At 44.2% G+C, this 25,256-nt stretch overlaps 1 protein-coding gene across 1 annotated transcript in view; it reads right to left on the bottom strand.

The window, feature by feature from the left end:
• The window catches only part of LOC115083294 (dynein heavy chain 5, axonemal-like), a 1,259,434-nt gene that overhangs the window by 407,375 nt on the left and 826,803 nt on the right, over nt 1–25,256 (bottom strand). Inside the window, exons 52-53 of the mRNA XM_029587102.1 lie at nt 17,360–17,527; nt 10,791–11,009 (exon numbers count right to left, since the gene is read on the bottom strand). Of these exons, the coding sequence (XP_029442962.1) occupies nt 10,791–11,009; nt 17,360–17,527 (387 nt within the window). The remainder of the gene's footprint in view (nt 1–10,790; nt 11,010–17,359; nt 17,528–25,256) is intronic.

Here is a 25,256-nt window from a genome sequence, read left to right as displayed (position 1 = left end):
TACTCAAAATGGCGCCGATAGCCTTTGCCCATACTATGTCACAGAGGCTACCGGTGCCATTGGTCAGCCCCTGTCACATGGTAGGAGCACAAGATGGCGCCGATGGCCATGTGACAGGGGCTGACCAATGGCACCAGTAGCCCCTGTGACAAAGGCTATCAGCGCCATGATGAAACCGGCACCGAGGGTGTGAGTGCAGGGAATGGCTCCCAGACCCCCCGCTGGACCACCAGGGAGTTTTGGTAAGTCTTGGGGGGGGTCAGGAGGGGTGGGGGGTTGTAGTTAATTTGAATTTTAGCTGGGACACGAATAGAAATCGCCGTATTAACGCATCGGCGTGCCATACGGCCGAATGCAACTTATCTGCCCCCCCGACGAATCTGAATCACGAATGCAACATATGGCGTCCCTCTGCACATCCCTAGAAGAGACTAATCTCTTAGTAGCAAAGAGTACTCGACCAGCGAGGAGACCTATTGCAAAGGGAACGCTAAGGAGCAGAGCCTGAGCTTAAATACTATGAATAGGTTGACTTCATCAACCGGGGCTGCAGCTAGGTTCCCGCCGCGGTCCCTACTTAAGGATCAGCGATGCGCGTGCTCCTAGGGAGGGGCACAGCACTGGTAATGGCGTCTCTCCGCCGGCCCGACGAGCAGTGGCAGCAGGACTGGGAACACCAGTGACTGTGGAAGAGCCAGAGGCAAAGAGGGTGGCCAGAGGACGGAGCTGGCGGCCAACAGCCACCAGCGAGGAGGAACCAGAGGCTGGAGTCCCTGTGGAAAGGTGAGGGGGCCATGCTGCGGTTCTGCCGTGGATGGCACGCGTAACACTTCCTCTAACATTGTCTCCAGGATAGCCTTGTAAAACAGCAAAATATTTCGGCATGGAATAACATGCAACAGAACTATCTTCTCAAATTGGGATGGCAGCATTGGTTCCCACCTCCTCTGTCTATGGTGCTCAAGCATCTCCACTACCCATTTATAAAAGGCCTGAGAGCCCACTCCAATCTCATACAGCAGCCGTGGATCTGAAAAAGGCTGCAGTGCCAAGCTATCCTCTTCCCACAGCTACCCTATAAATTTCAGGCCTGCCTTCCACCATTCTGCTGCAGTACTACTAAAAGTGTGCACTGAGAGGAAGTGATTGTTCCTCAAGGGAGAGACACAGGTAAGAAGTATCCAGCTGCGCCTTAATTGCTTATGCACCATATTCCACAACTTTAAAGTATGCTGTACCATGATACCCATCCCATTAATTTCGATATTTGCGGATATGCAGGTGGACACCACAGCAAGGATACCAAGTCCAAGCCGCCCACTAGATTTAATTCTAGGGAGTATCAAGTCTGTGAACCATCCCTGTGTAACCACACATATGCTTTCTGTAAGTGGGCTGCCCAATAGTAAACCTGTAAATTAGAAAGGTCCATCCCACCTTCCTCCCTGGACCTCCACAAAGTACACATTTTAATCCATGGTCCACGATGATACCAAATAAACTTTAAAAATAAGATGTTTAAAATAGAAAAAAAGCCATCTAGTAAATGAAAAGGCACATGCTGAAAAATATACATAAGCCTCAACAGCACATTCGAGGAAACTAATGCATCCAACCCAGGTCACAAAGTGATTATTCCATTCTAATATATCTTTTTTAATTTTACTAAACATCGGGGCAAAGTTAGCCCCAAAAAGGGTACCCAAATCCTTCGGCACAAACCCTCCCGAATATCATATTCCATTCTGCATCACATTAAATGAGAACAGGCATTCCAGGATATCTCCCAGTGCGGCTGCCCCTATAGGGAAGATTTCTGATTTACTACTATTTATTTTGTACTTGCAGTGTCTACCATATTCATTTAATCTGGGACCTGACAGTCTTAGGTCTATTAGGAAAAGCAAGACATTGTCCACATAAAGCAAAATAAAATGTTTTTTCCATTTAAACAAATCCCAGAGATCCCATGGTGCTCCCTGCCATTTTCTGCTAGCACCTCAATTACCAAATTGAACAAGAGGGGATACTGTACACTAGGGATGTGAATCATTTTTTGACGATTTAAAAAAATCGTCCGATATTTTTTAAATCGTCAAAAATCGTTAGAGTGTGCGATACAATAGAAATTCCCCCGATTTATCATGAAAAATCGTTAATGGGTTAGTGTCCACTAACGGGAGTTATTTGGGGGGAGGGCGGGAAAACCGGCACACCAAAACAACCCCTAACCCCACCCCGACCCTTTAAAACTAAACCCTTACTTTCCCCCACTCTCCCGAACCCCCCCAAAACTTTTTACGAGTACCTGGTGGTCCAGTGGAAGCCCCGGGACCAATCTCCTGCTCTCGGGCCATCGGCGCCATTTTGGCTGCCACTAATAAAAATGGCACCGATGCCCCGATAAAAAAAAACCCACCGACCCTTTAAAAATGACCCCTTTGCTTCCCCCACCCTCCCGAACCCCCCCAAAACTGTTTTAAAATTACCTGGTGGTCCAGTGGGGGCACGGGGAGCGATATCCCGCTCTCGGGCCGTTGGCTGCCACTAATAAAAATGGCGCCGATGGCCCTTTGCCCTTACCATGTGACAGGGTATCCATGCCATTGGCCGGCCCCTGTCACATGGTAGGCCAAAGATGGCGCTGACCAAAAATGGCCGGCGCCATTTTTAAAGATGGTGCCGGCCATCCAGTGCTCCTACCATGTGACAGGGGCCGGCCAATGGCACGGATACCCTGTCACATGGTAAGGGCAAAGGGCCATCGGCGCCATTTTTATTAGTGGCAGCCGACGGCCCGAGAGCGGGATATCGCTCCCCGTGCCCCCACTGGACCACCAGGTAATTTTAAAACAGTTTTGGGGGGGTTCGGGAGGGTGGGGGAAGCAAAGGGGTCATTTTTAAAGGGTTGGGGTGGGTTTTTTGTTTATCAGCTCGGGCGAAGCCGATAAACAAAAAACCAATCGTGCCGGACTATAAAAATTGTAAGATTTGAATCGGAACCGGAACCGAACCGGTTCTGATTCCGATTCACATCTCTACTGGACATTCCTGTAGGTGCCCCTCATGAGAAGAAACATTTCAGATTTATACCCATTTGTCAAGACTATAGCCTTGGGATTATGATATAAAGCTTTTATCCAAGCACAGAAATGCTGTGGGAACCCAAACCTTTCCAGTACAGAAAAAAGGAAAGGCTATCACACTCTGTTGAAAGTTTTTTCTGCATCGAGAGAGACCACAAGACCCTTGATTTTCTCTCTGTTAGCCAATGACAGTATGTAGAATAAACCGGCGAGTATTACCAGTTGACAACCGGCCTTTGATAAACCCCAAATGGTCTGGTTTTATTAAATCCACCATCACTCTCTCCAGCCAGAGCTGTTTAGTTTAGTTTAGTTTATTGGAGTTTATATACCGATATATCAGACGAACCATCACACCGGTTCACAAAAGTTACAGTATCTTCAGAAAATACAATAATTCATAAAATAGTAACAGCTAAAACTTACACAGAATAAGAGAATAAATTAGCTGTTAATGAAATAGACCTAACAAATAAAATTCATAAAACAGGGATCAAATTAAAAAGCATTAAATGAAATTAGTAGTGAGGACATTAGTAAAATTAAATAAAATGATAAAATAAAATAATGGTAGCCTGTTAAGATAGTCAAGTGATGTATATATCCTCGCCGTTTTCTACTCGTTTGTAGCATCTCAGATTCATTTGGTATTCCGTTTTTCTACTCATTTGTAGCATCTCAGGTTCTTATTGGAATTCTGATCTGTATTTTCGTACTCTGTAAAAGCACATTTAAATAACCAGGTCTTTAGATCAGATTTAAATTGCTTTTTTTCTGTGGCCAGTCTCAATGATGTTGGTAAATCATTCCAGAGTTTTGTCCCAGCAATAGATAGGGCACGTTCCCTTACGTAGCTTAGCCTAGCGGATCTAATGGTGGGAACTGATAGGAGACCCTTATCAGCCGATCGCAAGTTCCTCTGTGGTACATGAAGGCGCATCGATGTGTTGAGCCATTCAGTATGTTCTCCATAAATGACATTATGAATTAAACAAGCAACCTTATATTGAATGCGATACTGAATTGGGAGCCAAATCAATTTAATTAATGTTTCGGCAATATGATCAATTTTTCTTTGGCCTGTTAAAACTCGTGCAGCGGCATTCTGTAAAACCTGAAGCGGGCGAATACAAGACATCGGTAGACCAAGAAGCAGTGAATTACAGTAGTCTAAATTAGCAAAGATAAGTGATTGTAATACAGACCTAAAGTCTGTGAATTCTAGGACTTTGGCCAAAATTTTTATATCAGCAAGATGGGATGTTAGGAACCATTTCTTGTAAATGAGCATTATTGTGGCCTCCAGCAGGCCACTATAAATTTCAGGAGCAAGCTGTAAATGTTTGAATAAAGCACAAAGTGAAATACCAACTCCTGAGAAAATATTTTGTAAAACTCAAAAGCAAACCCATCTGGTCCGGGGTACTTGCCACTAGGCAACTCATCTACAGCCTTCATTATTTCTTCCAAAGTAATGGAAGCCCCCAGTCGCCCATATTGTATATCAGTAAGCCCTGGAAGTGTTATGTCATTCAAGTAAGATGAAATCTCCTCTTTGTTACTTCCCTCGTTGGTCGTATATAAGTCAGAGTAAAAATCTTTAAACACTCTTGTTGCGCTTGGAGGTGGACCCTTGTCCTTGAGCAGTGTGGAATGGCTCCCTGGTAGGGACCAGGAAGCACCTTCCCCCAGGGGGTGGAACACAGGAGGAGACAGAGGCAAGGATGAGCTTCACCATGGAAGCCCGCGGTCCCCCCGGGTGGAGCCCGTAGGGACCCGGGCTGCTTGGACTTAGGTGGGCCTCGCAGGGTCTCCCGGAGAGGTAGTAGAGAGGCATGCCCACGAGCAGCAAGGGAGCACAGTCGGTCACTAGGCTGTAGGCCTGGAGAAGCAAGGAAGGCCAGTACAGCGTAGGCAATGACAAGGCAAGGGACAAAGCCAGAATCAGAGACGTGGTCAATGGCAGCCGGGGTCAGGTTCCAAGGATCAGTCCGAGGAGTATCAATGAAGCAAGGGTCAGTGTTCCAGAGGTCAGACGAGGTCACAAGGCAGGCAGAGGTCAAGATCCAGGCAGCGAGAAGAATGGTCAAGGAACAGGCAGAGGTCAGTACTAGAGTGTCAATCTGGATGTACTACCTGGGGAGACAGACAGAAGCTGGAACAAGACTGAAACAAGACTGTGAACGTGGAGGCAAACTAGTACACTAGCAGTGCCAACCTGATTGCCAAAGCAAGGAAGTGCAGGCAGCAACTTCCTTCTATTGTACGTTCAATCAGGGCATGCCGCGGAGCTAGGAGCCGCCCCTGGCCCTACGAGAGGCCGGGCAGTCCATGAGTGTGCGCACAGGGGCATGGCCAATGCCACTGAGGACGCCGAACTCCGGCATGAGGCCTGGTGCGTAGTAGAAGGACTGGCGACCGCCGCCGCGGAATGCCGAGGCCTTGAGGAGCTCGCAGCTGCCGTTGGGGAGGCCGACCCGTGACCTGCACAGCAGTTAGCGAGGTGAGCAGACCTGTGCGTGGGCCGGGCGTGGATGGGACATGCAACAACTCTGTTTATCTCCAGTAACTGATGAGTAACAATTCCATGCTTCCCCCTAATACTGTTAATATGTCTGCTGTGCTCTTTTTCACACATTTTTCACCTGCAACACTCCTATTTTATTACCATGTTCTTACATTTTTTTGCCTAGCAAATTTAAATTACTTTACTATCCCAGCCACCTGCAGAGATTTGAATTCCCATCTACATTTCTGAAACTGTCAGTAAATTCTAGGAGACAATGTCTCCTTGTGCCCATGCTCCAAATGAGAAATCTGTCTTTCCAAAGACATCACTTTCCTGCATGTAATCTTAACGTGACTAGCGAAACTGATAATACGCCCTGTATGTAGTATTATGCACTGACTTTCTGAGGCACCTCATTTCTGCTGTATTCCTGAATACTAGTTTCTAGACCATAATAAACATGTGGATAAAGGTGAAACAGTAGATTCACCTTTGAATTTGGATTTTCAGAAGGCGTTTCACAAAGTCCCTCATGAGAGGCTTCTAAGAAAACTAAAAAGTCATGGGATAGGAGGCGATGTCCTTTCATGGATTACAAACTGGTTAAAAGACAGGAAACAGAGAGTAGGATTAAATGGTCAATTTTCTCAGTGGAAAAGGGTAAACAGTGGAGTGCCTCAGGGATCTCTACTTGGACCAGTGCTTTTCAATATATATAAAAATGATCTGGAAAGGAATATGACGAGTGAGGTTATCAAATTTGAGGATGATACAAAATTATTCAGAGTAGTTAAATCACAAACAGACTGTGATACATTACAGGAAGACCTTGCAAGACTGGAAGATTGGGCATCCAAATGGCAGATGAAATTTAATGTGGACAAATGCAAGGTGTTGCATATAGGGAAAAATGACCCTTGCTGCAGTTACACGATGTTAGGTTCCATATTAGGAGCTACCACCCAGGAAAAAGATCTAGGCATCATAGTGGATAATACTTTAAAATCATCGGCTCAGTCTGCTGCAGCAGTCAAAAAAGCAAACAGAATGTTGGGAATTATTAAAAAGGGAATGGTTAATAAAACAGAAAGTGTCATAATGCCTCTATATCGCTCCATGCTGAGACCACACCTTGAATACTGTGTACAATTCTGGTCGCCGCATCTCAAAAAGATATAGTTGCGATGCAGAAGTTACAGAGAAGGGCAACCAAAATGATAAAGAGGATGGAACAGCTCCACTATGAAGAAAGGCTGATGAGGTCAGGGATGTTCAGCTTGGAGAAGAGACGGCTGAGGGGGGATATGATAGAGGTCTTTAAGATCATGAGAGGTGTTGAACGAGTAGATGTGAATCGGTTATTTACACTTTCGTATAATAGAAGGACTAGGGGGCATTCCATGAAGTTAGCAAATAGCACATTTAAGACTAATCGGAGAAAATTCTTTTTCACTCAACGCACAATAAAGCTCTGGAATTTGTTGCCAGAGGACGTGGTTAGTGCAGTTAGTGTAGCTGGGTTCAAAAATGGTTTGGATAAGTTCTTGGAGGAGAAGACCATTAATGGCTATTAATCAAGTTTAGTTAGGGAATAGCCACTGCTATTAATTGCATCAGTAGCATGGGATCTTCTTAGTGTTTGGGTAATTGCCAAGTTCTTGTGGCCTGGTTTGGCCTCTGTTGGAAACAGGATGCTGGGCTTGATGGACCCTTGGTCTGACCCAGCATGGCAATTTCTTATGTTCTTACTAAGCGTTTCAAGATAAAATTACCTCCGGCTCTGCAGTCAATGAGAGCGAGATTCTCAAATTCAAGACCTCCACGGAGCAGAGAGACTGGTAGTGATAATGGAGGAGTATGAGAGGTGAGGCCTAGGAGAAGTCCTCCTGCATATCCTAGGCCTGTCAGTATCACGGACAGATGGGACAGGTTTGGATGGCATGGCCTGATTGGCCACTGTACATGCATAACCCCATGCGCTTGCAAAAACATCTCTCCTTGGAAGTTAAATGGCTTCGGCCTTATTGCATAGGCTCTTCCTCTTCTAAGCTGACGGTATGCTTGAAGCAATAGGCACAGGTTTAGGACGGTAAGCCCCCGCAGTGGGTTGTCGTGGACTCTTCCCCTCCTGAGTTCGGTCTCGAATACGGCGGTCAATCCTTCTAGCCAGTTCCATCAGAGACTCAAGGGTATCAGGCAAATCACGAGCCACCAATTCATTCTTTAAGCGAGAGCTGAGGCCCTCCATGAAGATAGCACGTAAACATCCAGTGTCCCAATGTAGTTCAGATGCTAAAGTCTTGAATTTGATCACATAGTCTGTGAGCGGCTTATTACCTTGCTGGAGATTAAGCAAGGCAGATCCAGCAATGGTCTGGCAAGCCGGGTCATCAAAAACAGACTTGAAAAGTTTTAGAAATCCTGGTAGGTCATTCAGGATAGGATCTTCACATTCCCACAATGGTGAAGCCCAAGCCAAGGCTCGTCCTTCTAGACAAGATAGGATGTAAGTGGTCTTGGATGCTTCTGTGGGAAAGAGGATAGGCTGTAGAGAAAAATGCATCCTGCATTGATTAGCAAACCCTCTACACATTTTAGCTTCGCCCGTGAAGCGGGTAGGCATGGATAATGGAACAGTGGTCTTGATGGTCACCACTGGAGACAGTGATTCTTTCACTGTAGTTGCTGAAGTATTCAGTTGAGCATGCAACTGATTGAAGGCAATAGCTAGGCTTTCCAGAGACTTCTGTTGCTCAGTGATCCACTGGGCTAGGCCAGGAATGGCCTGCAAGGCCGTGAGCTGAGCCGAGTCCATGGAGTTAGCAATCTGTTGGATTTGAGGCATAGTGTGGCCTCTTAGTCACTGTGGAGATGACTCCTCCCATGGGGAGGGGCCCCGTGGGGTACCACAGAGATAGGCTAGACTCAGAGAGCAGACACTGGAGATGGAAAGCTTTATTGTACTGCTGTAGATAGATGGTAATAATGCAGGAAAAGATGGCACTGAAGTCCAGCAAGGTGCCAATATGTTCAGACAGCCTCAGATGGAAAGTCTCACCCAAGATGTACAAGGTTGGTAGTGTTCTGCAGAGCGGGATAACCCGAACCTGGTGGGTGGAAATGGAGAGTTGGATCATAGAGGTAATCACTGAAGAGTAGTGCAGGAATCCTCCTGGTAATTGGTAAGGTGGGACCAGCGGTCCGTGATGCAGGATACCTCTGAGCTGGATAGGTCCTCGAGGAGCAAGTACCAGGAAGCACAGATGATCCTGTAAGAGAAGAAAGACCCCTGAGGAGCGGTTGTCTTAGGATATACTTAGTTTTTGGATACTTGTAGCCTGGATTGGCCACTGTTGGAAACAGGATCCTGGGCTTGATGGACCCTTGGTCTGACCCAGTATGGCATGTTCTTATGTTCTTAACAACTTATCTGGTTAAATCTAAATATCAATAGTTAGCTAGATAAGTTATCCAGCTAAGTAATGCTGCCCTGATCTGCCTACAAAGCTCTCTGGCTAAGAGATAACAGATAAGTTACTTAGGTCTAGATTCATCATTTTGCTACAAATTTCAGAGAGAGAGAGATTCTTTAAAAGGCTCTCATATAAGTAAACTTTTCATACCACTGTAAGAAGGGCAACTAGTAACTCAGGGTGAGATTTTAATGGTGGCCTAGGTTTTGGGGAGCAGTTTTACATGCACAGTCAGAGGTATGAACAGCACAGTAGACATCAATGAAAATTTTATGTGATTTGGAGTGATGACAGGTACACAAAAACGAGATTTGTACATTGTACTCTTGACCTAGCTTGATGCATCTAACGGCTGCTGAACTTAAGCAGATATTCTGCTGGCTGAATATCGGGCCCATGAATCCTTTCTTTTGGGAAGAATACATTTTATTTCTTATATTTTTCCATGTGTGTGGAATAAAGAGTTTGACTTTTCATTAAGGTCTATCCTTTATTTTTACGAATCTCCCCCAGTGAGTCCAAACAGTTTGTGCTATCTTTTTTCTTTATCTGTATCAGTGTTTCTGAGATTCTTATAAGGATTTGCACAGCAGTACTCTGGCTTATTTATGTACATGAGGAGGGATTGGTTATGTTCTAGGATTTCAAATACTGAAACAATAATATCACTCAAATTAAATAAAAGGAAAGTCAGGGTCAGTAAATTTAAAATTGCATGAGGCATCTACTGGAATATTAAATTGTGTGCGCAATTGCATGCATATGATTTAAAATATGCCTACCGCGCATATGTCTGCTCCTAATTTTAAGTGGTTACTCGAGCAAATGTATTATGTATATCTTCCTTAGGACTTTGTAGTCATTAACATGTGCAGGTAAGCAGATTTTAAAACAAGCTCATGTGAAGGACATTCCCACTTTTACCAATTAGTCCACTAGTTTGCCCAGTCTGCTTTGAGGTTATCCAGATTCCTTTGGTTCTTCAGACTGCACTTCTTCCAGTTGACCCAGTCCCCTCTTCCAGTCGTTTTAGGCCTAAACAGAGATTTATGAAGACTCACACCTCAAGAGCAAAATTAAACATGCATGGCTAACAGCTCACTGCACACTGAGGCTTCTGGATTTAAATACGGTTTATGAACATTTTTATTAACTTATTTATTTAGATTTTAGATTTTTTATTTATTTTATTTATTTAGATTTTATTTTTTGGCCTCACCCCTGAACACCCCTGACACGCCCCAACTTCATCCTTTTTTATTACTCATGCATGCATATATACATGCATAATTTGCAGCTTTTCAAATATTTGGGCCCAATGAAGCCCAAATTGCTTCATTGGGCCAATATTTTCAAATATGCGTTGCTCATACATGGCCCTTATACTCGCATAAATGGGCCTTTTAAAGCAAGCAATGCTTTTATAATTTACCTCTTAATGATTTTGGCTTTTTAAAGGCCAATTGAATTGTCTAGGGAAATCTTTTGTTGATACTGCTGCTTAAAAAAGAATGTAGAACATTTGTATCAAGGAGCAAGCATTCCTGCTGTTAGAAGAAAATGGAAGCCAAAATCACATGCAAAAAAATGTTACAAATCATCTTAAAGTGTCTGGAATTCTAGTTTTGCTACATTCTCCTAAAACTTGAAATTAAAAGGAGCTTGTCCAAGAGCAGAGCTCAGTTCACAGGCACTTCCTGGTTCAATGTATTTCCATATTACCTTTTCTCCACCTAATCCTTCAATCAGGGCTGTGGCATTGACCATCTTTCTTCGGCAAGCTTCAGCATCATCCAGAAGAGCTTGTTTTTCTCTCATAGCCGCATCGTACATGGCTTGTACATCATCCAGTTCCCTCTGCTTGGCATCCAGCTGGCTCTGAGCCTTGTTCAGTTCATCTTGGGCAACTGATAGCTTGGCCCCTTGCAATGCCAAATTTGCCTGAAAAATATTTCCAAAAGATGAAATTACTTAATTGTAATGATACACTGCTGAGGTAGTATTTTTCATGGTTTAACATGTAAGTGATCTGGACATATTTTACCTCAAAGTATTCTCTTAAGATGAAGTTTTTGATCTAGTTGGCAAACAATCAAACACTGTACAACCAGCAACTCACTTCAACTGACATTTAAATAGACAGAACTGAATATGCAACTCTTCCAGGGGAAGTGGGTGGTTGAATCCATGAGAAATATTGCTTTAGAAGAACAATTATAAGTAATGTCTCTTTTGCCAAAAATATTGTGCATGAATCCAAATTAATGGATATTAGCAAGATAGGAACCCTGCAACAGTGGCAGGTGCACAGACATCCAGAGTTAGAAAGAGGGCCAGAAAGGAAAGGAATCGTATGCTTTATTAACAGAACAGAATATATGAAAAACAACCAAGCTAAATTAGAATCATGATCATTTTAACTTTAAGCCAAGGTATGAGAACCTTCCTGAGCATGTCAAATCCAAGAAGTTAACTGTATACATGGTAGAAGCCAAATGCCACAAGGGATAATTGAATGAAGTCCAGAGGATAAGAGATCATGCAAATACAAACATGCATTTATATCAATAGTATGTAACTATATGTAGAGGAACTACAAGAACTTTCAAAATGGTAAGAGACAAATGCTGAATAGCATTTAAACATCTAACCTTGAAAACAGTAAGAATGGAAAAGGTGAAAGGTATAAGTGCAAAATTAGGCTGAACATCTATAAGACAAGACATAAAGGGGTAATGTTTTAAGAGCCTGCATACATTTCATGTCCAAGTTACACCGATGTTCAAAGGGAAAGTACATGCATACCAAAACCTCCCACCCACAAGTACAGTTGCTACGTTGTGCGCAGAATGTTTTCAGGAAAATTAACTCTAGCAGCAGTGACTGTGTTGTTGTCCCATCTTCGTCCCTCCCACTCCCCAACCTCTCACCACTCCGTTACTCCTGAGTGACCCCTAGCCATACATGGATACATTCTTTAAATAACAAGCACGATGTTGGATAAAAAAGGCCACAGCTTTATTATCAAACATATATGTATACCCCTAAACAAACTGGTACCCGAGCCGGTATGTCAGTTGCCAAAGACCAGGCTACACTGTCTCAGCTGCCCGCCAAGGCAGCCGCCCAGCAAGGCAGTATCAAACCCGGCCCCCCCGCCTTGTCCCCCAAACAAGGATGCCCCCGACCTGCGGCATACGGAACACTGCACCCTGCGCTGCCCAAGGTGCCAGTCTACTGCTGACTTGGACCGTGAGGCCCACCTGCACAGCATCCGAAATGCCCCTACCGGTCCGGGTAACCACCTCCCTCCTTTGGTTGTAACATTAACCCTACAGTTGCACATTTCACAGTCATGTGACTACCTAATACGTGCTGCTAGCTGCCTAATTTACATATCACAACCATCAACTTCCACACTAGCTATCATTAGGTGCTATCTACCATATATACCAACAGTCACATACCAATTAACCCAAATATGTTATAATAACTATTCAACTGACTAACATCAAACCTCTAACATTAATCAACCTGACATTTCTTGTTTAACAAGGTAAACAGGGTGGGTGGGTGGGATGCTGGCCGGAAGCAAAGAGGCCAGATGTGCTTCAGTCTTGGCCCTTTAAACGGGCCGTGACGTCATTATCCTGCAACAGCTCCTCCCCTTCCCCTCGCTCGGCTGTGTCACCAACAAGCCCGGCCGAGAGCTTGTTGGTGACACAGCCCAGAGTCCCCCTGTTTGGGAGCGACGGGCCACCAAGTGCAGTGCGCGGTTACAGGTGGGCTCCAGGAACGGGAGCGCGGGCCCACTGATTAACTCTAGCAGCTGCAACTGTGTTGTTGTCCCGTCTTCGTCCCTCCCACTCCCCAACCTCCCACCATCCCGTTACCTCTGAGTGATGCCTAGCCATGCATGGATACATTCTTTAAAAAAGGAATAAGAGCAAACATGGATATTGGATAAAAAAGGTCGTAGATTTATTATTAAACATATATGTATATCCGAGCTGGTACGTCATTTGCCAAAGACCAGGCTACACCGCCTTACCTGCCCACCATAGCTGCCCAGCAAGGCAGCATCAAACCTGGGCTCCCCACCTTGTCCCTCAAGCAAAAGGATCCCCAACCAGTGTATGGAATGCCGTACCCTGCGCCGCCCAAGGCGCCAGTCCACTGCTGACCTGGACTTTGATGCCCATCTGCACCATGTCCGAAATGCCTCTACTGGCCTGAGTAACTGCCACAGGCATGAGGTAGTGTGCATCCTTGCCTCATGCCCCCCCCCCATTTATTTATTTATTTATTTATTTATTTATTTATTACATTTATATACCGTTTTACCAATCAAAGATTGAACAAAGCAGTTTACAGCCATAAAAATAAAAATAATAATAAATTCAAATAAACTAAAATATAAAAGACAGAATAAAAATACAAATAATATCTTGATCAATAAAATTAAAATCTCTAAAAGGAATAAAACTATCACATTATAAAAAAAACAGAGAGAAAGCTTAAAGAATTAACTTAAGAAGCCTAAAATAGATAAAGGCTACAAACGGCTAAATTCCCTGAGTTAATCCACTATTGTGCCTGTTCTGAACTCCCAAAAGCTTCCTTGAACAAATTTTAAAGCTCTTTTAAACTCCTTTCTATTATAAATTTGTCTCAAGTCATCTGGTAGAGTATTCCACATGATGGGGCCGGCCACTGAAAAAGCTCGTTGTCTAGTTACATTAAGGGCTGCCGTTTTTACTGTGGGAACATCTAGTTGCAGCCGAGTTCCATCTAAAAAAAATCCCTCCATAGCTTCCTGCTGGGTGTTGTTGAGTGTATCATAGCCAATGTCCGAAAGATGGACTCTGTCTGACCTAAACAAACCTTTACAATGGACATCCCCCCAATCCATGCCTTATGTGGTGACCACCCACTTGTAGTCCATACACCAATTATACAGTTGAACTTCTTGAGTCCACTCCTCTGCATTCTTGAATGTGGGAACCAAACATCTACTTCGGCCAGGTCATTCTCGATCCTCATAATTAGCTGCCTGCTAGATAATTCCTCGAGGTTGTTGCCCCCCAAATACCTCTTCAGCTTGGAGAAGAGATGGCTGAGAGGAATATGATAGAGGTCTAGAACAGATAAATGTGAATCAGTTATTTACTCTTTCAGATAATAGAAGGACTAGGGGGTAATTCATGAAGTAAGCAAGTAGCACATTTAAAACTAATCAGAGAAAATTCATTTTCACACAATGGACAATTAAGCTCTGGAATTTGTTGCCAGAGAATGTGGTTAATGCAGTTAGTGTAGCTGGGTTTATAAAGGATCTGGATAAGTTCATGGAGGAAAAGTCCATTAACTGCTATTAACCAAGTTTTCTTAGAGAATAGCCACTGCTATTACTAGCATCAGTAGCATGGCATCAACTTAGTGTTTGGGTACTTGCCAGGTAGCCTGGATTGGCCACTGTTGGAAACAGGATGCTGGGCTTGATGGACCCTTGGTCTGACCCAGTATGGCAAATTCTTATGTTCTAATGTTTTTAAGGGGTTTAAGGTTTCGGAGTAAACATAGTGGGGTAGATTTTATAAATTTGTGCAAGCGCGAACAAAAGTACGCTGGATTTTATAAGATACGCGCGTATCTTATAAAATCTGGGGTCGGCGCGCGCAAGGGGGTGCACATTTGTGCAACTTCCCTCCGAGCGGCCTCGGAGGGAACTTTCTTTCCACCCCCCCACACCTTCCCCTCCCTTCCCCTACCTAACCCACCTCCCAGCCCTATCTAAACCCCCCCTACCTTTGTTGGCAGATTTACGCCTGCTTTCAGCAGGCGTAAATCTGCGCATGCCAGCGGGCTGCTGGCGCGCCATCACCCAACCCGGGGGCTGGTCCGGAGGCCTCGACCATGCCCCTGGGCCAGCGCCATGCCCCCGGTCCCGCCCCGAACCGGCCTCTGACCCTGGACACGCCCCCTCCCCGCCTCTTTTACGAAGCCCCAGGACTTACGCGCGTCCCGGGGCTGTGCGCGTGCCAGTGACCTATGCAAAATAGGTGCACCGGCACATGAGTGCCCTGCGCGCGTAAATCCGGCCGGATTTACGCGCACAGGGCTTTTAAAATCCGGCCCAGTTTGTAGAAGGAGGAGTTGTTAATAGTTCTTATATGTTGGTGTATTGATAGCGATGAGTTAATTGTGATTCCAAGGTTTCTTACACTTTGTGAGATGGTGATTGAATGGGAGTCAAAGGAGAAAAGGTTGGGTGTGATCCACTAGGTGACGTGATAGGATGATTTCAGTTTTGGAGATGTTGAGGGCTAGTTTATTGCTATATAGCCATCTTTGGATTGTCGTGAGGCAATGGGTGAGGAAGGATTCAGCGATGGTCCAGGTTTCCTTTAGGGGAAAATAGAATTGAATGTCATCAGCGTAGATCTTATAGTGGACTCCAACATTGGTAAGGGTACGACATTATGGAGCAAAGTAAAGGTTGAATAAGGGAGCAGATAGAGTAGAGCCTTCAGGTATCCCAGAGCTCAGGGGTGTCAGTGAGAAGTGAAGGAGTCAATAGTGACTTGTTGGGTTCTGTTGTTCAGATAAGATGAGAACCAGGCCATCACTGATCCAGAAATCCCAATGAAGTGGAGTCTTGAGAGTAGGATGGCATGGTTGAAGCTTTCAAAAGTGGTGTAGATGTCAAGGAGACAAAGGAGGAATGCTGAGCCTTGATCGAAACCCCGTCTCACCATGTCAAAGCTGGAGAGCAGCAACAATTCAGTGTAATGGTGCTTTCTGAACACGAATTGGTTGAGGATATTGTTCATATCAATGTAGTTGCAGAGTTTTTGAAGCACTGTTGTTTTTAAGCCTTTGGCCATGAAGGATAGAGCGGAGATCGGGCAGTAATTGGAGATGATAGTAGGGTCAGCTGAGTGTTTTTTGATAGTAGGTCAGACTGAAGCTTGTTTGAATATGTCCGGGACAGTATCCAGTTTGATCAGTTTAAGAAGGGTAGTATGACACAGCATGAGGGGTTTGGATTAGGGTTTGGGGTTACTGATGATCTTGATGGTGTCAGATTCTGTAATGTCTTCGAAACATTCCCAGGTTAGGCCATCTGAATACGGTTCATTGGCCTCTTCTGGATGGGAGTTATTAAAGGCTCTGTTTCCCGAGGCTGTCTTGTTGGTAAAATGAGTGGCAAAGGTTTCTGAAATGTTCATCCCTGGGAGTGAGGGTGGAAGAGATGAGGTTGCTGAGCTAGGGTTAATTAATTTCTTAACTGCCGCATATAATTCTCTAGGGTTGTTTAGTGTGGCTGACAATTTTGTATAGATGAATGATTTCTTTACGGAGATGATTGCCGCTTGGTATAATGAGAGTTTATCATTATAAAGTGCTTTATTAGTGTGAGTGGGGTCTTTCCATCATTTTCATTCGTATCTAATAAAACAAATATGGATTCAAATGAATTAAATGAACGAACCAAAACTAATTTTGTCCTTCTGCACACCCCTAATCATTGCCTATAGTTTAAAGGTACACTGTAATTCTCCAGGATATTTTATCCCTTATTTAATAAGTACATTAAAAAAACCTTACGAATGAAATGAAAATGATGGCAGAATTATTTCCTCAATGACATTTTTGATCATTTCTAAAAATTACACTGTAATTTACATTAACACAGATAGCATTTTTTGAGCCTTTTTTAGCTTACATAACAATTAAGTGCATCTAATAAGAAAAAGTATTGCCTTATTAGTATTGCCATCTAATAAGAAAAAGTATTGCACCTTCTTGCTTTAAAAACCTGATTCATTTGTACACTAGCACACTCTTCCTGTAAGGCTCCTAAAATCTTCCTTCTATTCTTCTAAATCCTGGCTTCAGTTTTTCAGTTTCTAGCCTCCTACTCTGGAATGAGCTTTGTCTTTCCCTTCACTTAGCCTCTTCCAATTTAGTCGCTAAGAGATGCCATCAATCTACCTTCTCTATTCTATCTACCCCCATGACTCTACTTCTTCATCTTTTGGTATGGCCTTGATTTACTCTTCAGTTTAGATCTGCCTTGTGAATGTCTGTAAATGCACTTGGGTAAAAGAACTATACAAATATATAACATTGCTAAGTGATGAGTACAAAATAAGTGCAGTATTGCAAAGATTCAATTCATGACGAGAAACAATTGTTTAATAATCACCATCAGAAGCAGTGTACTGCATTAAATAGGAACAGTTTTCAAAACTAACCATTCCAAAGTGTGATATTCTAATGTATACCTTGAGAGGAAGTACTTCTTTATTAATACCAAAGAAGTATGCCATTGCTTGTGTCCATGAGCACAGACCAGCCACATTCCCACAGACTTTCTTGGCAGATTCCAGATTATAGTCTTCCATGTCCAAATAAGGTTGAAGCAATTCCACAGCTTCTTCTGTAATGGAATCCTATTTAAAAGAATAAAAAATGTCACCTTACTATGAATATTGTAAGAAATGAGAAACAGTGCAAAATGTCTTGACTGCATGAGTAGCATCAAAGAATTATACATCCTTTTTATTATATGCACAGCTGTCACCAAGGGAAAGAAATACATTATGTAATAATATGTATTTTATCTAAACAAAATTGTTTATCAGCTAAAATTCATGGGAATAACAATTCACAAAAGGCAAAACTAGGGGGAGAAATGTTTCATTATTTTATGAAGATTAACACATTATGATAGTTTTTCATGGACTAATTTATATGAGCAATTCCATAATACTTGGATCCTGTATACCTGGGGTATATTTGCCAGTTTCAATCCAGGAAAGGATAAGGACATTAGTAGAGATGTGCATTCATTTTTGCCGAATTGGAAAATTTCAACGAAATTGTCCAAATCAGCATGGATCAGAGGACCATAAAAATGAAAGGGTCTTCCCTGAAATTTTGGGGAAAATCATTTTTTGGGTTAGCCTGGGGGGAGGGGCACATTTATTTAAAAAAAAAAAAAACAAACAAACCCCACCCCAACCCTTCAAATGTACTTAATTACAAAACTCCCCCCACCATCCCGATCCCCCCCCCCCCCAAGATTTACTGAAAGCCCTGGTGGTCCAGTGGGGGTTCCGGGAGCAATCTTCCACTCTCGGGCCATCGGGCCTGCCAGGAATCAAAATGGTGCCAGTGGCCCTTTGCCCTTACCATGTGACAGGGGCTACCGTTGCCATTGGTCGTCCCCTGTCACATGGAAGGAGCAATGGATGGCCCGCACCATTTTCTAAGATGGCGCCGGCCATCCATTGCTCCTACTATGTGACAGGAGTTGACCAATGGCACCAGTAGTCCCTGTCACATGGTACAGGCAAAGGAGCACCGCCACCATTTTGATTAGTGGCAGCCGAAAGCCCGAGAGGGAGAGATCGCTCCCGGGACCCTGTTGGACCACCAGGGCTTTTAGTAAGTCTTGCGGGGGATTGGGATGGTGGGGGGGAGGGTTGGGGTGTTTGGTTTTTTTTCGTGAAAATCACCAAAAAAAACCAAAACCCCAAGCTGCAGGAAAACAACATTTTCCACGAGGTGCCCGAAAGGCAACCCGACCCGAAAACCTTAAATGACGCACATCTCTAGACATTAGGGATATACATTTGTTTGAAACAAATAAGGAATTATAATTGAAAATATCCATTTTGGGTTCAGCTTGTTTCAAATGAATAGAATCCCTACTAGGTCTGAAAACCCTGAAACTTTTGTGGCATTTTAGTCTGCAAATAGTGTGTGCTATTAAGGGCAAATTTTAAAAGCCTTATGCATGCCAAAGCAAGGAGATACACAAGTATCTCGGACCAGTGTGGAATACGCATATTTTAAGAAGTGCCCTTGTATGTGCGTATCCCCTGGTTCGAGTACGTGCATAAATGGGAAAGCCCAAAAAAAGGGGTAGGTAGTGGGTGGGCTCTAGAAGGGGTATGGGTGGGACATGGGCAGTCCAGGTAAGTAACATGAAATGTGCGCATATTTACATGCACAAGTGCGTGCCAGGGTCCCCTACCATGTAACTTTACTTCTTCTGTGGACAGCAGTTTGGTATAAGAATTGTGCCATTTGGGCATGAAATGCGCTCATTTGCAGCTTAACATTGATTGAAGATGTCAATGCCAATAAGAAGAAATCTTTGGATATGGGTGAGATCAATGTTGTAAGATATTGCTTTTATATTTCTATATGTGTGCTTATTTTTTCAGTTTAATGACCCGTAAGAAATGAAGGCTAGCGAGTGCAAACAATACCCCTCAAACAGAACATAAGAACATAAGAAATTGCATGCTGGGTCAGACCAAGGGTCCATCGAGCCCAGCATCCTGTTTCCAACAGAGGCCAAAACCAGGCCACAAGAACCTGGCAATTACCCATACACTAAGAAGAACCCATGCTACTGATGAATTAATAGCAGTGGCTATTCCCTAAGTATAATTAATTAATAGCCATTAATGGACTTCTTCTCCAAGAACTTATCCAAACATTTTTTGAACCCAGCTACACTAATTGCACTAACCACATCCTCTGGCAACAAATTCCAGAGCTTTATTGTGCGTTGAGTGAAAAAGAATTTTCTCTGATTAATCTTAAATGTGCTACTTGCTAACTTCATGGAATGCCCCCTAGTCCTACTATTATTTGAAAGTGTAAATAACCGAGTCACATCTACTCGTTCAAGACCTCTCATGATCTTAAAGACCTCTATCATATCCCCCCTCAGCCGTCTCTTCTCCAGGCTGAACAGCCCTAACCTCTTCAGCCTTTCCTCATAGGGGAGCTGTTCCATCCCCTTTATCATTTTGGTTGCCCTTCCCTGTACCTTCTCCATCGCAACTATATCTTTTTTGAGATGTGGCGACCAGAATTGTACACAGTATTCAAGATGCGGTCTCACCATGGAGCGATACAGAGGCATTATGACATTTTTCGTTCTATTAACCATTCCCTTCCTAATAATTCCTAACATTCTATTTGCTTTTTTGACATAAAGTTATGTCGGGTTTCAGACAAACTAAAGCTGTACTACAGCTATACATGTCTCCATCTTTTGAAATGCATGAATATACTTCATGAGAGAAGTGAATTTTTTCAATGTCTTACGTGCATAAAAAAATGTATAAAAATACTTAGTTCACTGTGATTGACTAAGACTTATGATTATTAATGACCCATGCAAGCAATCTGACAATATATAGTCTATCTTGCTGCCGGGTGTTAAGATGATGTTTTAAGCTCATGCTAGTACTGGCCATGATCCCTTAAAAATTGGAATCTGTAACTTAAAAACCTAACCCAGCTGTGTTTGAATATAGCCAGTTAGATTTTCAAGTTTAATTGTGATGTTTGTTATTTGTATATTACATTTTGTTTTAAATGATTTTGTATGCTACTTTGTATGCCGCTGCGATCCGTGGAGTGTGTGACTAACAAATGTTTCAAATATATAAATAAATTAATTAAATAACCTACCACGTACTCGGATATCTTCAAAAGATATCCAGGTAAGTGGTGATTCTGTCAAAAAAAAAAAAAGATTGCACACTGGGCCTCCAGTCCCGATTTCTTCCCAACTACCATTAATACTACAACCTTCTTAAGGCCAGAACCCTCCCTCAAAGAGTACTAGAAGTAAAAACCTTGCATGTACCAGTGCCAAGGCTCCAGACCTCTCGCTCTCCAATAAATATTTTTAAAAAACAGTGCCTACTCAGCACCCTCAACTCCCCTTCATGCTACCACCACCCCAGGCCTCCCACCTACCCCGTACCTTCAAATAGGTCTCTATGTGGCCCTGGGCACTTCCAGCTTCTTAGCAGCTGTGCTGAAACTGTAACGTTTTATCTTCTTCTGTTTATCGGCATCTGTTTTCATTACTGGCAGATGGCCGGTTATGAAAACTGACACCGAGTTTACCGGCATCGGTCTTCATAACTCGTGGTCTACCGAGGTTTTGTTTTTTTTTGGGGGGGGGGGGGGGGGGGGGGGTAATTGACGAAGTACCGAAAAGCAGTTTTTTCTGCTTTTCGGTACTTCCTGCTTTCCTGCTCCAGGCAGGCGTTAATATCTGAGCGATAAATGTGCATCTGAGATGCACATTTATTTTTTTGAATGCCGAATGAATGAGTAATAGCCTCATTCAGCTGCATTTGCATGTGATGAGCACTAACTCATTCACTCCAGTTCAGACATGCGTTAAATAGGTGCTAATCCCCCTATTAGATTAGGGGGTGGATTAGCGCCTATTTAACCCACGTCCGACAGCAGGTTAAACAGTGCGCTAGTGTGAGTGCACTGTATTGCATCAGCTCCATAATGTTTTTGTTCACTATAAACCATACAAAAAAAGGTCAAGTATAGTGGTGCTCTGCACTCACCCAAAGTTTCTCCCAAAGATTGTCTTGGCTTTCTATAGCAATCAATCCATTATATTACCTCCCTTCTGTTGCACATCTGCAATAATTTTCTCTCAAAAACATCGGCAAAGCTAAAACATGATCATCCATTCACACTTTCATGGCCAAATAGTATCTGGACAAACTTTCTTAAACTGACACTAAATTTGGACAGGCGGTTTTATACAACCTGTTTTAGCAGTAGTGTACATTCCATGGTGGAATCCGGGTTGCTTATTCAGTAAATACTCTGCTGCAACCCTTAGCTTGGGACTCCCCACATGTCATAGCTACTGTTATTCAGCCTTCTTAACAATGAAAAATCAAGCCTGCTTAAAGAGTTTCCCTTAAATAGCAGGATGAATTAGCCATGCTAAATACAAGCCCACCTCCCCGAAGAGTCAATTACCTAGCTAACTTAAACTGTGTTATGGAATGAGGAGACTCACAAGGCAACGCCCATGAGGGAATTCCCACACATGCCCAGGATAGCTTAAAGATCTACTAACTAGGGGGACGATGCAATAAACTCGCGAAGAAAGCAGGCGCTGAACAGTCAGTGCCCGCTCTCTTAATGCGCCCCGGGCGCTCCCAAGGTGGGTACCATGCAATATTTAAATGAGGGGGTTGCATTAGCAAGGAGGCGCTAGGGTCACACAAGCAACCCTAGTGCCTCCTTGCTAACATGAAGCCAATCGGTTTTCGTGACTGCTATACGCCGGTCACAAAAACAGACGCCGAGTTTATCAGCGTCGGTTTTCTTTACCAGTGGACAGCCATGAAAACCGATGCCAATAAACCCAGCATTGGTTTTCGTGACCAGCGTACAGCAGTAAGGGAAACCGACGCCAAGTTTATCGGCGTTAGCTTTCCTTACCGGCGGACAGGCATGAAAACCACCGCCGATAAACTCGGCATTAGATTTCCGATGAACGATAGTCACGAAAACCAATGCCGGGTTTATCGGTGTCGGTTTTCGTGATGGGTCCAACTTCAATTTTTTTTTTGTTTTATTTGTTTTATTTTCATCTTTTTTTGATGCGCACAGCTATTAATGCCTGCTCCTGGCAGGTGTTAATAGATGACAGTTAAATGTGCGTCCAAGACGCACATTTTTTTTTTTTTGCATCGGGAGTGAATGCCTAATAGTCTCATTCAAATGTATTTGTATATGATGGGCGCTATTATATTATTCACTCCACATTGGATACACGTTGAATAGGCGCTAATCCCCTTATTGCATTAGGGGACTGATTAGTGCCTATTCTACCCACATCCGACTGCAGGTTAACAGTGTGCTCAGCTCAACTCACCCCTAGGAGATTTGAGTCCATTCGGTGCCACTAGATGACATGGCTAATTTATCCCACTCTCTATGGAAAACACTGTTTACGATAAGCAAACTTGTTAAATGCTAAGGAGAGATAAACAGTTTTTGCTAAATAAAGCTTAGCATGAATTCTTATCATATTCCAAGTTGCTTTGTTATTCATAAAAGGCCCTTAATCGCACCCTCACCCCGGCAGACCTCCGTGCCGACCACGAGGCGCCGATCCCAGCCCACCGGCTCCTCCTCCAGCCCTCCTACGGGCCCGCAGCCAATAAAAAGACCCGCAGCGCCGCCAATCACGGCAGGGCCAGGAGCCCTTTAAACTTACCCGCGGCAAAGAAAAAATCCTCTTCTTCGGCGAATCCAGCGGGACCGGACGTGCGAGGCCTGCGCAGTCGGCGCCGAGACCCACCGGGGTAAGGCCCTTAATCGCACCCTCACCCCGGCAGACCTCCGTGCCGACCACGAGGCGCCGATCCCAGCCCACCGGCTCCTCCTCCAGCCCTCCTACGGGCCCGCAGCCAATAAAAAGACCCGCAGCACCGCCAATCACGGCAGGGCCAGGAACCCTTTAAATCATCCACAGCTCCCAGGCGTCGCATGCCGTGCGTCGCACGAAAAAGGGGCTTGCCCCTTTGAGCGCCCCTTCGAGCAGCCCAGAAGAGCAGCCCAGAAGCCAGGTCCCCATCCCTTCTGGTTGTCCAGATAAGCCCTATACAGCAGCGACCGTTTCTGAAGGCCTTTGCTCGCACCCTGCCCCGACAGCTCCCAGCGCCGACCTCGAGGCACAGAGCCGCGAATTGAGGCGCACCCCCTCAGCCTTCATCCGGGCCGTGTAGCAGCTTTCCCGAGCAGTCCCCAGCCGCCAATATCAGCAGAGCCAGGAGCCTTTTAAATTGACCGCGGCGACGGGAAATCAACTCTAACCTGCTCCAGCCACTCAGTCAGTGCGAGGCCTGCGCAGCCGGCACCAAGACCCACCAGGGGAAGGCCTTGATCGCACCCTCCCAGACGTACCTACAGTCCCAGAGCGGAGTCTACCGCCCTTGCCCGGATACCTCTAGCCTAGAGGGTACCCCCTACCAGCTGTCTTCACACCCGCTCATCCTCTCCACCATGCATCCACTTTCCATCCCCATCATCTACAACAAAAGGTGGAAAGCCCCTAAGCTCCCTACACCCCACCTTAACCGCCAACAGAGAATCAGGCCCATCATGCTGACACCCATAACCCAATGCCTTGGCCTGGCTCTTCTTTCACTTACACTGTTTAACGCGCAATCCTTATCCAAGAAAACCACCATACTCAATGACCTCTTATCCGACTCAAAACCTGATATTTGCGCTGTAACAGAAACCTGGTTACAACCTACCGACATTGCCCTTATTAACCAGCTTCCTATCCAGAACTACAATATTCTATCCATACCCAGACATAAAAAAAGAGGAGGAGACCTTCTCCTAGCAACCAAGAAACCATTAGGCCTGACTTTACAGACATCCAGTTCCATAGCAAACATAGAATTTGCGCTATTCAACTCTAAACATCTGAACATTGCACTAATCTACGCTCCCCCCGGCATTCTTGAATCAAACCCTTCCCCTATCATAGAGCTAACAGCAAAACACTTGAACTCCGGAAAACCAGCCATCTTGTTGGGAGATTTCAACCTCCATGTGGATGCCCAACCTCAATCATCTAACTGTAAAACCCTTCTCTCCTCCCTCAATCATATGGGCTTCAGACAAATAGTAAAAGATCCCACCCACAAAGCAGGTCACACCTTAGACCTCATCTTTATAAACGAAGGTCTCTCATCTCACTCCACTCCTACCTGTTCCACAGTACCTTGGTCTGATCACAGCATCATCACATCTATTTTAGAAACATCTGAACCTCCCCCCCACACAACTCAAACTATCTCCATTTCGGTTAGAAAACAGTGCTCAGGAGATCACCTAAGCAAACATCTGACTAAAGAACTAAAGAATCTTGACCTCACAGACACCAACTCAGCTACATCTTCTTGGTTCAACATCACTAACAAGGTTGCCGATCAAGTATGTCCTATGAAAACAAAGACCATCAACCCAGACAAAGACAATAGGAAGCCATGGTTCACTACAGAGCTAAAGTCACGCAAACACGAGCTTAGAAGCAAAGAAAACCAATGGCGAAAAAACCCAACTAAAACATCCCTTCTCAACTACAAATCATGTCTCAACACATACAGAACCGAAATCAACAAAACCAAGAAAGAATTCTTTTCCAAAAAAATACACCACTTCTCATTTGATTCTAGAGCACTCTTCGCCTATGTTTCAGCCCTCACTAAACCACCTGGACCGTGCATCCCAGACGACCAAGCTCTCACAAAAGCCGATGAGCTGGCCAACTACTTTGACAACAAAATTACCACTCTCGTTGCC

Source organism: Rhinatrema bivittatum, chromosome 2, assembly GCF_901001135.1.
Source record: "Rhinatrema bivittatum chromosome 2, aRhiBiv1.1, whole genome shotgun sequence".
NCBI classification, from domain to species: Eukaryota; Metazoa; Chordata; class Amphibia; order Gymnophiona; family Rhinatrematidae; genus Rhinatrema; species Rhinatrema bivittatum.
The sequence above is the reverse complement of the archived record's forward strand: the minus strand, read 5'-3'. Positions and strand labels throughout refer to the sequence as shown.